We start from the raw sequence: 14,410 nt of genomic DNA, 5'->3' as shown, positions 1-14,410 counted from the left end.
TAAATACTGAATGTTCCTCCTTCTCTTTGCACACACAGCCACACAAGCACCTTCCTATCCAAAACCACAGTGATGGGGAATAGCTCAACTGAACAGAGAGCAGACCCCTAAAGTGTCTGGTCTAAAATTCCTTTTGTTGTCTAGAACAGTATATATTTATAAATAATTTAAACTTTTATTTCACACTGCCCCGGTTTTGGAGCAGAGTTGGTTGAAATCTGCAAGTATCATACAGCAGCTGTTGTGTGATCTGTGGCAAACTGGACCAGAGAAGTAACAAACTTTAAGATTTCAGTGGATCTAAACACATAACAAACATAATTTGCACGCTTACTTTGTGTATTCAGTTTCATAGCTAAAATAAAATAATGATAATTTAGTATAAATTAAATAGTTTCATAGATATGCAATGCAAGTTCACTGTAGAATCTTCCAGAATAACTGCACATGAATAGAGACATTTTTGTTTAAAATTAGAAGCTGAAGGAACGGATAAGGTGCCAAATTCTAAATGTTCCACTGTTTGTAATGTCACGGATGCAGTTGCCAGTTTATTTTGGCTGATGATGATGAGCTGAGTGACATGTTCAGCATTTGCTTTTTATGTTGGAGGTATCTGATCAGACACACTCCTCTGAGTTTTTTAATATACAGATAAACAAGAGTGAATTAAAAAGAACTGCATTTGGAGACTGATCTTCAAACTCCAGAGATGCAACAAACTTCTGCAGAACAAGCTTCCTGCGGTTTGTCTGTGACTGATATAATGGTAATGATACTGTATGGTGATTTAGTGAAGTTGCAAGTGATCTGCATTACATCACTTGGTATAAAAAAGGCCGGGGAAGTGAGAGAAAATAAAAGAAACTTACCTGATTCACAGTTGTTGAGCTACTCCCTGCAGCTGTTTGGGCTGTGCATGCAATTCGCAGTCTGAGGTTTTCATCATTGATCAAGGTCTCCCTATTTTTCAAGATGTTGCTCAGAAAATAGAAAAAAACTGGGCTGAGAGAGACAGAGAAAGGAAATATGACTCTATAACAAGACTGTGCAAGCTTAATTACTTACTAATAAGTTTGCATAAGGGTCATCAGCTTTCTTCTTGTTTACCTTTGTATACATTCATGTAACATTTAATAAATCAAATTTAAAGTCTTCTGTATGACATAATATTTACTCAATATTTCAAATTACAGCATATTATGCAGTCAAAAGGAATGAATTTCACAGTGCTCTAAAGTGCTTCATTTTTATTTAATTGCAAAATCATACATCATAGGTGATCTGGTATTTTCATGATACTATTGAAATTGTTCCTAAGTAATGGACTAATGTAACTGAGTCCTTTGCATGTTAAAAATCCCTCTTTTATTTTCAGAATATCTTGCATACATGTTGCACGCTTTCGCACGTCTGTTCTCTGAACTCAGTCCTCTATCCTTGAGCTTGTGTACCATCAGTAGCTACCTGAATAGCGAGGCAGTCTTCCTCCCTCTCCCTTGCGCTTCTCCATTGTTGCAATGCATTCAGAGGGAGGATGAGGAGTTGGGAGGTCACAGATGGAGAGAAGTGTTCTGTTTGTTCCTGTCTCTGCTCTCTGAGTGAATGTCTCCACAGATGGGATTATATTGAAAAGCAAACACAAATTTGCAGAGCAATGAAAGTGCTTTAGAACCACAAGGCCATGTACACAGTTAACTGTTCTTGTTTTTTCCCCCCATTTGGAGTTTTTCATTAGCCGTCATCAGTGCGCTAATGCATTTTCTGGCTTACAAAACGCACATGTGGATTACAGTATTCATCCACATGCTGAATGTGTTATTATGATAACAAAACAAATCTAATTAAATGTGATTAAATATTGAATGCATTCTAATACCATATCCAGTCTTTGCCATCAAAACTCATGCACTCTGATGACTCAGTGGCACGGGTAACCATGAAAATGTATATGCACATAGAAACTCTGAACATCATGCGTACGTTCCTACAGTTTTAACTTCAGTCACACAGATTCATTGTCCCTGACTCCTTTTATCCTCCTTCTATTTCAGTGGATAGGCTCACAAAGTTGTGCCTACTGTGAATTCCTGGTTAGAATTAGCTTCCATAGTGACAGCTAGAAGGTATTTTTTATGTATATGCCAAATATGTTATTATATAACTAAAATAATGGAGAATTCCTTTTAGCTGATAAATACTTTCTTTAATGTGAATGTGTGATAAAATACTGTCAATAAAATAAATTATGTTTGTTTTTATTTTACCATCAAGTTTACCATCATTTAATGGGTTTAAAACGCGATTAATGTGATTCACCTTGCAAACCTGTGTGTGATTTATAGGTATTCATGGGCATGCACTTCTTTCATGCTGGATATGTGCTTTGTGCATGCATTATATCTTATTACTGACTTTATTATTATTGAACAGGCTAACCGTTGATGCACCAACAAAGGGAAAAACACAATGTTGTCCTTTAATGTCCTATTAAAAATATAATAACACAGAGTGAAGGAAACGCGTCATTACCTTAGTACAATGATTTAATAATGTACATTAGTTGCTCATAATTACAATAAAAACAAGTTCTTATTCAGCATTCTTATTCTGAATGATGTGACCTACTTGGCACTGTGCTGTTCTGTGCTATGCTATGCTTCTCCACACTGAGTTTGGTTATTTATGGATACATCTTTGGCCCATGGTGTTTTCAGGTGACAGAATAAAATCCTGAACTCATGGCATGCTAATGGCTTTCCTTTCTATTTAAACTTAAATATGGAACAATCAGACAGTAATACAACCCATAAGACAAACCTTAAACATCCAGATTGAGCTGAAATAAACTCTTAACACTTCAATCATTGTGACATTACATGACAGTTAGACAAAGTTGTTCCTAATTACATTAATGCAATGTGTCTTTTGTTCTCTTTACGGTGTCATAATTAGTTTAATTAGTAACACCTGTGGTGTTATTAACTACTTTTTCAGTCCAGATTGGCTGTTATTAAAAGGGTCTATTGCAAGAAGAACACTGAGTCATTACTGTTGTTCATCAAGGTTGTACAACAGAGAGTATAAACTCCATCAAACCAACCTCCCCAGTTATTAGGGCAAACCTAATACATGATGGACCTTAACCAAATTTCTTACAAACATAGATCAATCTGAGGCTTTCTTTGTGTTTATAAATAAGAAGAAATAAGAAGCTAAGTTAGCCCCTATAGTGTATCCAACACTAAAGGGAACTTCTTACATGTAGTCTCAGTACTTACTCTTGTATACATCTTTGTTCATCTGCAGGGCAGAGCAATTGATTTTTCCCAGCGGGCCACAATTAGGGCTTAATTGCAACATCCACTCTTACCAGTAACAGTTCATAAAGAGATCAAATTAATATTGAGCAGAACTGTGTTTAGCTTATTGGTGCAATCCTCCACAACAGTCCCAGTTTCTCACATGGCCCCCAGGAATCTTAATTGCTCACACCTGGTCTACTGTATGCTTTGTATATGTATACAGAATTGTTACACAGCTTCTTTTTCACTCTGTTATGGAGCAGCCTGAATTGTTTACATAAACCTGTAAATATTTGGACCATGGTTGGACAGGAAAGATGGGGTAGCAAAATTTAGATTTTAATTTAATTTAATTTAATTACTAATGGGTTAATACACGTATTTACATAAATAATGCATATATACAATGCAGAAATATCAATATACATATATTAATAGGCATTTGATTTGATCAGTTTTTCATTTTAATTAAAGTATATGTGAGTGTCTTATCTCAATAGTACGGAAGAGGATTAGGGCCACAGGAAAAAAAAAAAAGAATTCTGACTTTAATCTCAGAATTCTGACTTTTTTCTCAGAATTCTGACTTTTTTCTCAGAATTCTGACTTTAATCTCAGAATTCTGACTTTATTCTCAGAATTCTGACTTTTTTCTCAGAATTCTGACTTTAATCTCAGAATTCTGACTTTTTTCTCAGAATTCTGACTTTATTCTCAGAATTCTGACTTTTTTCTCAGAATTCTGACTTTAATCTCAGAATTCTGACTTTTTTCTCAGAATTCTGACTTTATTCTCAGAATTCTGAGATTAAAGTCAGAATTCTGACTTTAATCTCAGAATTTTGAGGTGGGCACCTGCAGGCTTCCAGCTTCGGTGACAGCGATGTGTCCAGTTTGGCAGGTGGAGAACTAATTCACTAAATATGGTGGATATAAGTGACTTTTTGCGTGGCCGAGGGGTCCCCGAAGATGCTATTTTATTAATGGAAGAGCAGAAGGTGAGTAACAAAAAAGAGAAATAGTTTGGTGTCTCCTATTTTTACAGGAAAACAGTTACGGTACAGTTACGGTTAGCTGTTAGCATGCTTGTTAGCTTATAATGTTATATAGGAATGAACGTGTTTCACAATGTTACAGTATACTAGGTGAATTGACGTTTTAACTGTTGTTGATCGCAGGATCATCCCAGATGGGTTCGTTGCATTTTATTTTATTGTTCTACTATTTCAGAGTTTTTCAAGGCAGTTAAGCGGAGCTGTAAATGGCCTGCATTTGTATAGCGCTTTTCTAGTCCATAGGACCCCAAAGCGCTTTACACTACATTCAGTCATCCACCCATTCACACACACATTCACACACTGGCGATAGCAAGCTACATTGTAGCCACAGCTGCCCTGGGGCGCACTGACAGAGGCGAGGCTGCCGGACACAGGCGCCACCGGGCCCTCTGACCACCACCAGTAGGCAAACACGGGGTTAGTATCTTGCCCAAGGATATTTGGCATGCAACCAGTGTGTTACAGATGCTAGCCGCCTGCCAATATCACTGATATATTTGATGTGTACAAGTAAGTTACACTTAGTACAGCGGAGGAGAGAAGCTGTAATGAATGTTTATGCGGATATTTCACTCAGAAAAATGGGTGGCGTTCATACACAGCCACCGACACAGCCCCGGTTGTTGTTCTGACGGTGGCCGACTGACGATCCCCTCACAACATGTTAGCTAACACAAACTAATGTAGTGCATGTAACTGTGTATACGTTAGTGGTACAGTGTCGGAAGAAATGAGCAAACTGTTTATAATGTCAGAATGACATCATCTTTCTCCTATATATAAAAGTGCTGGCTGAGGAGCGCTGCCGGGTTGAACTTTGACCTCGGAGTGACGTGACGTTTGTTCGCACAACCAATAGAAGTGCAGAAAGTCGCAAATCAGGCATATTGTTCGCATAAACACAAAAATAAATAACGAAATAATCCCGATATTGTGCCAAAGACTGATTTACAATGTTACTTTGTGTTCTATGTGTAATACCTTTGCTTAAATGACTAAATGGACTGTGTATTTATGACTCTGCGTTATAGTCTTACATACATAAGTAACATTCATATGTACAGATAAAAATGTACAGAGCTATGTACACAAGCGTGTACACAAAAGTCTACTGCTGATCGAGCTGCTCAGTGGTCGTACAGTCTCATGCAGAGAGCGTGGAGGTGTTGTCCATGGTGGATGTTAGCTTAGACAACATCCTCTCCTCCCCAGTCTGCTCAGTGGACTTTAGCAGACCGCTAAAGCTGGCCCTCCCGACCAGTTTGTTAAGTTTCCCCCTGTCCCTCTCTGCCATTCCACCACTCCAGCAGACCACAACATAAAAGACAGCAGACGCCACCACAGTGTCGTAGAACATCCTTAGAAGACGTACTACCTACATCATAACCAATCAAGTCCCGCTTTTTTTTTAAATACAGAAGAGGATTTATTATTTACTGAAAGGCTATGCCTTAGTTTGCTTCTTTCATTATTGTGTTTCGCCCTGCATAAAATAGATAGCTTTTCTGATAACTACAGTCAATACTCTCCTACTGGCATTAGCGGTGACCTAAGAGGCTTAACTGTAATATTGCTTTGCAGTGTAAATGTTGCAGAAAATGACTGTCTTTTCTTTCTTCCTGTGTGCAGATTGACTGTGACGTCATAGCGCTGATGGATGACGCAACTTTGGCAAACTACATTCCCTCGTACGGAGACCGAATTGCCGTCTTCAATTTCTGCAAAAGCAAGCAACCACTGTCAAAAAGAAAACTAGGACTTCTGCAAAAACTTCGTGAGAAAATGAAAACCAGAAAAGAAAGTCCAAAGGAGAACACTTCACATACAGATGCAGGAATAAGACAGACAAAGAAGCAAAAAGCAACACGCAATGTTGAGATAGGATGGATACATTGTGATGGAAAAATAGCCAAACAGGTGAGAGCGAAGCAGGGAGGTGGCACTAGAAAAATTCAAATGGCCACTGATGCTGGATTAAAAGATATTCTTCAGGAAGGAAAGAAACTTTTTTTTCCTAATGGCATATCTCCTAAGGGATGTGAAACAGATTTTGAGTTTGAGGTTTGGGACTTTAAACAGAACCACCTTACTGATGATACCTGCCAGTCTATTGGCAATATGTATGAGGCAGCGAGACTGACAATGTTACGCTTCTACATTGCAACAAAACCAAAAGATCCTGAAGAAGATGCCAGCGAGACATCTGAAGTGGTGTTTGTCTCAGAAAGCAGTGGCAGTGATATTAATCCATTGCAAGTGGGGGAAGTCAGGGGTAATTTTGATGAAGTCATCGCTGGTTCAGAAATTTTAGATGATCCAGAAATTACTTTTGGTCCAATTTTTGATGCTGAAGAAGATACAGAAGACACATTAGTCTATGAGGGTTTTCTTGTACCCCTCAGTCCACCTAATTCAGAGAACATAATAACAATCACCATACGTCATACTGACACTTTACATGACATGATTACTGCTTTCTCTGATGAGGAGATTTTGACCAAAACACTGAATGTGAAGCGCATACTTCCAGACAACACAGAAGAACCAGGCACTGGATCAGGAATACTAAGAGATGTACTCACATGCTTCTGGCATGAATTTTATGAGCGATGCACCCTAGGTGCAACCATTAAAGTGCCATTCATTCGCCATGATTTTCCTGCTGAAAAATGGAAGGCAGTTGGGCGAATACTCCTGAAAGGTTACCAAGAATGTCAGTATTTTCCAAATAAACTTGCAATCCCTTTTATGGAACAAGTGCTTTTCAGTGGTGTTTACAGTGATCTTAAAGCACACTTTCTACAGTTTGTCAGCAGCCAAGAATGTGATGTTTTGATGGAAGCAGTAAAAGATTTCTCTGCAGTTGACTTGGATGATCTTGTGGAAATTCTTGACAGTTATGGCTGTAGAAAAAGAATCACTGCTGAGACTCTACCTACAATCCTTGATGAAATAGCACACAAAGAGCTTGTCCAAAAACCAATGTTTGTTATTGACTGCTGGCGGGAGATCATCGACCCCCATATCTCCCTCAGTCCGGAGGGACTGACCAAGTTATTCTCTGAACTGCAACCAACTTCAAAAAAAGTGTGCCAGCTGCTGAAATTTGCTGTGGATTTGACTCCACAACAAAAAGAAGTGAAAAATCATCTCAAAAGATTCATCAGAGAGCTGGATAACATTAAACTTCAGAAATTTATGCGTTTCTGCACCGGATCTGACCTTATAGTAACAAACAGTATTTATGTGGAATTTCAAGATATGACAGAGTTTACAAGAAGACCAGTCGGACGCACGTGTGGGAATGTTCTGCAGCTAGCTAACAGCTATGAAAACTTCCCAGATTTTCGTTCTGAATTTAATGCAGTTCTTGAAAGTAATGTCTGGGTGATGGACATTGTTTAGACTCTCACAGCAATGCGCTACATTTGAACTGCTCATGCACACTAGAGCATAACTGTAAAGAGATGTTAGGAATATGTATTTTTATGTATTTTGAACTTATACAGTATACTTTTTTTAATTAGAGAGAAGTTTCTCATCTCTGTTAGAAGTCTAGTTTTGGCTAATATTTCATTTTCTTTTATCATTTTGAGTTTTACATAATACAGTCACAAAACAAAACGAACAGGTACACTGTTTACTACCATATCCAGAGCTGTCTTCACCAAATCCAAGCTTTCCAGCTGTAAGACAGAAACCTTCAGCAAAAGCATGAAGAAAGATTACTTAAGATCTATAAACTATAATTAAACTGCTCTTAAACGTTCTTTAATGCACCATGTGTGGTGTGAGAGCTCAGCACAGTCAAATACTTTTGTAAGTAATTAGTAGAAAGACTAATTCATTCAGATGGTATTTTCTTATTAGGTCAGGGCTAAAACTGAACATAGTTATAACGCAAAAGTAATGCTGTTATGCAACACTGTATTGTAAAAGGAATAAGTACAATTTTATACTTTAGCATTTGTCATGTCTGAAAACATTTTGCTTTACAGTATATGCAATTTTTAGTTAAGGTAGGTTAAGGTATCAAAGTTTGGCATTTGTTGTTGATTACAAAGGTTCCATATAAAGTTGGTGAAAATATTTTTTTAAATTCCAGTATTTTCTTAATGTCATATTGTTTCTAAGCATACCTGTTATTCATCCATCAAATTGATTCAAGCTGCTTAAAGGATTCAGTCTGTTTTGAAGATGGTTATTGATTACTGAGATCATAAATAAACACTGTACACTTCAGTGCAGTGGTCAAGTACTGTGATTATTCAGGCATCCTTTTGTAATGCCAAATTGTCATGTTCTCAGATATAGTATTAATCTTAACACCTGAAAAAATGTCTTGTTACTGCCAGAAATTATGCATTTTTATTTGTATGCATGTATGTTCTCAGTCATTCACACTTGTTTTTATTTCTATACCATAGATGACACTGAAGGAATATGTGATACCACAATAGCCAGTGTTCATGGTCTTTACAGTAAGTCACTGATGTATACTGATGCATAACAAGACTATATGAGATCTATAAGTTTGTTTTAAAAGTTGAGTCATTCTTGTTACAGGGCAGCTTATACGGTTATGAGTTTTAGCCATGTTATTGGCATTGGAAAGAACAGGTTTCTTGTAAACTTTTTCCAATAAAATGTTACTGTACACAGTACATTTGTATTGTTGTTTTGAATATGTTCATCAAACTCCATATCTATTTGAACATGCCAGAATTCAAGAGACTGCCACACATGAGCTCAGTAACATGGAAGAATACCATTTATTTTTAATTTCAAATATTTCATAAAGATACACAAATATAAATGTAAAACATGTTGCACTTAATGGGACAATAACTTGGTTCCACTTGCAGGAACTGTTTTGTTGCATTGTTGCTGGGATACTACAAATAAAAGTCAAAATATTTTTGGTATGTTTCTTATAATTTTAGGATTCATATCATGAAGGAGCCTTGTATACAACAGCTAACACTGAATCAGTATAGCAATGATTCGTGGTCATTTTACATGAAAAACCAGCTAAAATATCTTACAACTAACAGAAGTGAAATACATTAATAATTAAGTGATGGATCTTCATATGGGTAAATGATTATAATAGCTTTGCTTTAATATAATTGCACTAAAAGCTCCCCAAAAGGCATAACGACTTTAAATATTAACAATGATACGTTTATAGAAACATGCTGTTGTCAAGACCTAGAATTGTTAATGCTACTATGGTTTGCTGAAACATACCACAGATAACCCGGGCACTTAGCATATCATATGCTGGTGCCTGGGTTTCCAGCCATGAATATTAAGAGTAAAGGTTGATACAGAAAACAATGAGCAGGGAGCTGGTCAGTTTATATTTTATATACTATGCACATGTCTGGCAACAAAACACAGAAATTTATATTGCAATTTACTGGTAGGCAGGTTTACACCACTTATGATTCAATCAAAAATATAACATTTGTAAATGCAGTTTAATGTATGGCCTTTTAAAAGGATTGACATGTGTTTCATAACTGATTGATAATATCACAATATTCAGCTTTTTCAAGTAATATATAAACATTTCTGTTTAATGGTAGTGTGAATGTAGAAAAACATTTTTCATTTAATGCAGTGCAGAAATACCTGCATAAAAGGTACCTGTAAGACATGGCACCTACTATCAAATCACGTTATCAAGATAAAGAGAAATATTTTGTATTTATTTGTACATTTACACACTGAAGTTCCTTAAATACTTTGCAGTATTTCTTCTCTTAACCTAATGTACAGATCCGCAGCACCAAGTGGATCTCCTGGGGCATCCCATTCATTTTCTACCATAAGCAGACAACACAGTTCAAAGACTGTTTCATCACAGGGGTGTTGACCTTTTGGGCTACACTCTTCCATACACAAAGTGATATCCTCCATAGAAATAGGCTTCAGTCTATCCTCAGCACTGTGCAGCTCTGGAAATGAGTACATTACTACTGGTCGACCCGATGCTGCACTACCACTTGGCCGGATTTTGTGCGAGTTCCATGTGTTCACAACTTCATCAAGTTCATCCTACATGAAAAACAACACAATATAAGTACCGGTATATGAAACAGACCATGTACCAGTAGATTTAGCCAAAGTTGAGGCTTATTAACTCATTAATCAACAGACATAGAAACTGACCTCTAATTAATGTAAAACCAAGCAGCAACAACAAAAGAGCACTTTCACTAAACAGCACATGGACACAGAATGGTGCTGCATGATTCTGCTGTTGAATAGATAGCCCAACACTTTATACTCAGTGTGCAATGATTCTACAATAAATTTTCAATAGAGAATTAACCAAATGATAGGATTGCTTTCTGAAACCGTGCCCAAAGGACCACTAGGTAACAGACTCCATAGTAATTTAAACCATGTGGCAATAAAAAAAAAAAAAAATGCTCCATGCACCTGTGCTGAGAAAGGTGCAGTTACTTCCACTGATAACATGAATACAATTCCATCAAAGTATTAAAATGGAATCCCAAAAAGTTGATTCTGTTCATCTGGATGTAGCGTTTTCAGTGTGAGAAATGTTCTGTCAAAAAACATTCCTTACCTGGCTGATTGAGCATGCATCAAGACATATTAAAATGGAAATAAAATTCATATTTAATTTAAAGAAAAAAAATGTTCTAACCATATTTATATTTTCTATTTATGCAGCTAAGACATTACATAGCATGAGCACATGCTTTTACCTGAATAAGATTGAGAAAGCAGAACTGGATAAGACTTTTGTCCAAAAAATCCCCTGTGAAGTGGCCATCATCCTGAAAAGTTTGAAATAAGTTCATCCAAAATTGTGCACTCTGTTTGCGTAGGGTAGCCCACCATCCTTCTATACGTTGGTTGGCCGTACTTCTTCCGTAAAGGAAACTTTTCTCACCTGCAAAACTGTCTGTGTGGTTTCTCCGTAAAAACATCTGCATTTGTTCGACACAACCATTTTCGGTACCTCGGTCAGCACGTAACCTTTCTGGACATCCGCTGATGCATGAAACTGTTTTCAGAAAATAACTTGCAATCAATTTAGGGTCACTGTTTGTAGTATAAGCCTCCATCCATAAAACATAGCGGCTAAAACCATCTATGCAGCCACTGATAGCAATACCATATGGTTTCAACTTGTCATAGCCATCCATGTGCCAGAGAGCATTTGGCCCTCTGCAGCTGTACTGTCGTCTTCTCAACCGTCGAGCTCGTCTCAGTTCCACACCTTGAGGGTCAAGCAATTTGATTATGCATCTTACAGTATCTTGTGACACCACAAATCCATGTTGAATTGCACGTAGATGTAGCCAACGATAACCTTGCATCTGTCCATTTGTCATGATCTCTTGTTGGACAAAGGCTAGCACTTCCTCCAAGTTTGATTGATTCTTCCTTCTAAAAAGCCCAAGTCTTTTACAAATTCTCTTTAGAGTTCGAACACTTATAATTGTCTGATGACTATGTGCTAAAATTGAAAGTATTTCTTTGTTACTGAAAGAAAGTCTGAAATACAGTCTTATTAAGTCATCCAAATCTGACATGTCAGCCACTGTTTCTCTCACTTTGAGAGGTGAACTTTTTGCAGAAGTCCTAGTTTTCTTTTTGACAGTGGTTGCTTGCTTTTGCAGAAAATGAAGACGGCAATTCGGTCTCCGTACGAGGGAATGTAGTTTGCCAAAGTTGCGTCATCCATCAGCGCTATGACGTCACAGTCAATCTGCACACAGGAAGAAAGAAAAGACAGTCATTTTCTGCAACATTTACACTGCAAAGCAATATTACAGTTAAGCCTCTTAGGTCACCGCTAATGCCAGTAGGAGAGTATTGACTGTAGTTATCAGAAAAGCTATCTATTTTATGCAGGGCGAAACACAATAATGAAAGAAGCAAACTAAGGCATAGCCTTTCAGTAAATAATAAATCCTCTTCTGTATTTAAAAAAAAGCGGGACTTGATTGGTTATGATGTAGGTAGTACGTCTTCTAAGGATGTTCTACGACACTGTGGTGGCGTCTGCTGTCTTTTATGTTGTGGTCTGCTGGAGTGGTGGAATGGCAGAGAGGGACAGGGGGAAACTTAACAAACTGGTCGGGAGGGCCAGCTTTAGCGGTCTGCTAAAGTCCACTGAGCAGACTGGGGAGGAGGGGATGTTGTCTAAGCTAACATCCACCATGGACAACACCTCCACGCTCTCTGCATGAGACTGTACGACCACTGAGCAGCTCGATCAGCAGTAGACTTTTGTGTACACGCTTGTGTACATAGCTCTGTACATTTTTATCTGTACATATGACTGTTACTTATGTATGTAAGACTATAACGCAGAGTCATAAATACACAGTCCATTTAGTCATTTAAGCAAAGGTATTACACATAGAACACAAAGTAACATTGTAAATCAGTCTTTGGCACAATATCGGGATTATTTCGTTATTTATTTTTGTGTTTATGCGAACAATATGCCTGATTTGCGACTTTCTGCACTTCTATTGGTTGTGCGAACAAACGTCACGTCACTCCGAGGTCAAAGTTCAACCCGGCAGCGCTCCTCAGCCAGCACTTTTATATATAGGAGAAAGATGATGTCATTCTGACATTATAAACAGTTTGCTCATTTCTTCCGACACTGTACCACTAACGTATACACAGTTACATGCACTACATTAGTTTGTGTTAGCTAACATGTTGTGAGGGGATCGTCAGTCGGCCACCGTCAGAACAACAACCGGGGCTGTGTCGGTGGCTGTGTATGAACGCCACCCATTTTTCTGAGTGAAATATCCGCATAAACATTCATTACAGCTTCTCTCCTCCGCTGTACTAAGTGTAACTTACTTGTACACATCAAATATATCAGTGATATTGGCAGGCGGCTAGCATCTGTAACACAGCTCCGCTTAACTGCCTTGAAAAACTCTGAAATAGTAGAACAATAAAATAAAATGCAACGAACCCATCTGGGATGATCCTGCGATCAACAACAGTTAAAACGTCAATTCACCTAGTATACTGTAACATCGTGAAACACGTTCATTCCTATATAACATTATAAGCTAACAAGCATGCTAACAGCTAACCGTAACTGTTTTCCTGTAAAAATAGGAGACACCAAACTATTTCTCTTTTTTGTTACTCACCTTCTGCTCTTCCATTAATAAAATAGCATCTTCGGGGACCCCTCGGCCACGCAAAAAGTCACTTATATCCACCATATTTAGTGAATTAGTTCTCCACCTGCCAAACTGGACACATCGCTGTCACCGAAGCTGGAAGCCTGCAGGTGCCCACCTCAAAATTCTGAGATTAAAGTCAGAATTCTGACTTTAATCTCAGAATTCTGAGAATAAAGTCAGAATTCTGAGAAAAAAGTCAGAATTCTGAGATTAAAGTCAGAATTCTGAGAAAAAAGTCAGAATTCTGAGAATAAAGTCAGAATTCTGAGAAAAAAGTCAGAATTCTGAGATTAAAGTCAGAATTCTGACTTTATTCTCAGAATTCTGACTTTTTTTCTCAGAATTCTGACTTTAATCTCAGAATTCTGAGAATAAAGTCAGAATTCTGACTTTATTCTCAGAATTCTGAGATTAAAGTCAGAATTCTTTTTTTTTTTTTTCCTGTGGCCCTAATCCTCTTCCGTACAATAGCAAATATTCTAAATGGTCATATTTATCTATTCGGCTATAATATTTGCTGTCTTAGTTGCATAAACAAAATATAAAGTATGTATAAACTAGCAAAAATGTTTCATTGAAAAAGTCTGGGATTGGCTGATAACCTGGCTGACCAGTCCCCTACCTTCAAGGCTGTTAACAAGTGTTGGAAGAATTTCCTGCTTTGCTAGTTTCCTGCCCAGGAACAATGTAGCAATAGTTTTGGCTCCGTCAGCCTGTAAAAGTCACACTTAACATTTGCTGAGAATGTGTCAACTTTTAAATTTCACACCATGTCCCAGTTTTGGAAGCAATTTTACAGTATGTGATATATTTAAATTCCTTGAAAGAATTTGGAATGAAT

General features: G+C 37.5%; 1 protein-coding gene and 1 long non-coding RNA gene across 3 annotated transcripts; one reads left to right on the top strand and one right to left on the bottom strand.

Annotated features, from left to right (window-relative positions):
* Positions 1 to 4,085: 4,085 nt before the first annotated feature.
* Positions 4,086 to 9,027, top strand: LOC146709874 (uncharacterized). Of its 2 annotated transcripts, none has more exons than XM_085457056.1 (2): positions 4,086 to 4,303; positions 5,993 to 9,027. In XM_085457056.1, the coding sequence occupies exons 1-2, from the start codon at positions 4,229 to 4,231 to the stop codon at positions 7,766 to 7,768; spliced, it is 1,851 nt and encodes a 616-aa protein (XP_085313182.1). In that variant the 5' UTR covers positions 4,086 to 4,228; the 3' UTR covers positions 7,769 to 9,027. The 2 variants fall into 2 exon arrangements, with proteins under 2 accessions (XP_085313182.1, XP_085313183.1); XM_085457057.1 differs by lacking the exon at positions 4,086 to 4,303 and adding an exon at positions 4,332 to 4,873.
* An 84-nt stretch (positions 9,028 to 9,111) lies between these two features.
* LOC146709873 (uncharacterized) lies at positions 9,112 to 13,751 on the bottom strand. The gene is made up of 3 exons (XR_014920498.1): positions 13,534 to 13,751; positions 11,104 to 12,113; positions 9,112 to 10,426 (listed from the first exon to the last, which is right to left on the bottom strand). It is a non-coding gene; the product is annotated as an uncharacterized LOC146709873 (long non-coding RNA).
* Positions 13,752 to 14,410: the final 659 nt, after the last annotated feature.

Source organism: Copadichromis virginalis, linkage group LG5, assembly GCF_057382275.1.
Source record: "Copadichromis virginalis isolate Kocher_CV1m ecotype Utaka linkage group LG5, C_Virginalis_male_GT1.1, whole genome shotgun sequence".
Classification (NCBI taxonomy): Eukaryota; Metazoa; Chordata; class Actinopteri; order Cichliformes; family Cichlidae; genus Copadichromis; species Copadichromis virginalis.
Note: the sequence above shows the minus strand (reverse complement) of the source record. Positions and strands in the feature narration are given on the sequence as shown.

Excerpts from the sequence above, each read along its gene's own strand:
- LOC146709874 (XM_085457056.1), top strand. The coding sequence starts at position 4,229 with ATGGTGGATATAAGTGACTTTTTGCGTGGCCGAGGGGTCCCCGAAGAT. Across the intron at positions 4,304-5,992 it reads TATTAATGGAAGAGCAGAAG|ATTGACTGTGACGTCATAGC; the intron begins GTGAGTAACAAA and ends TCCTGTGTGCAG.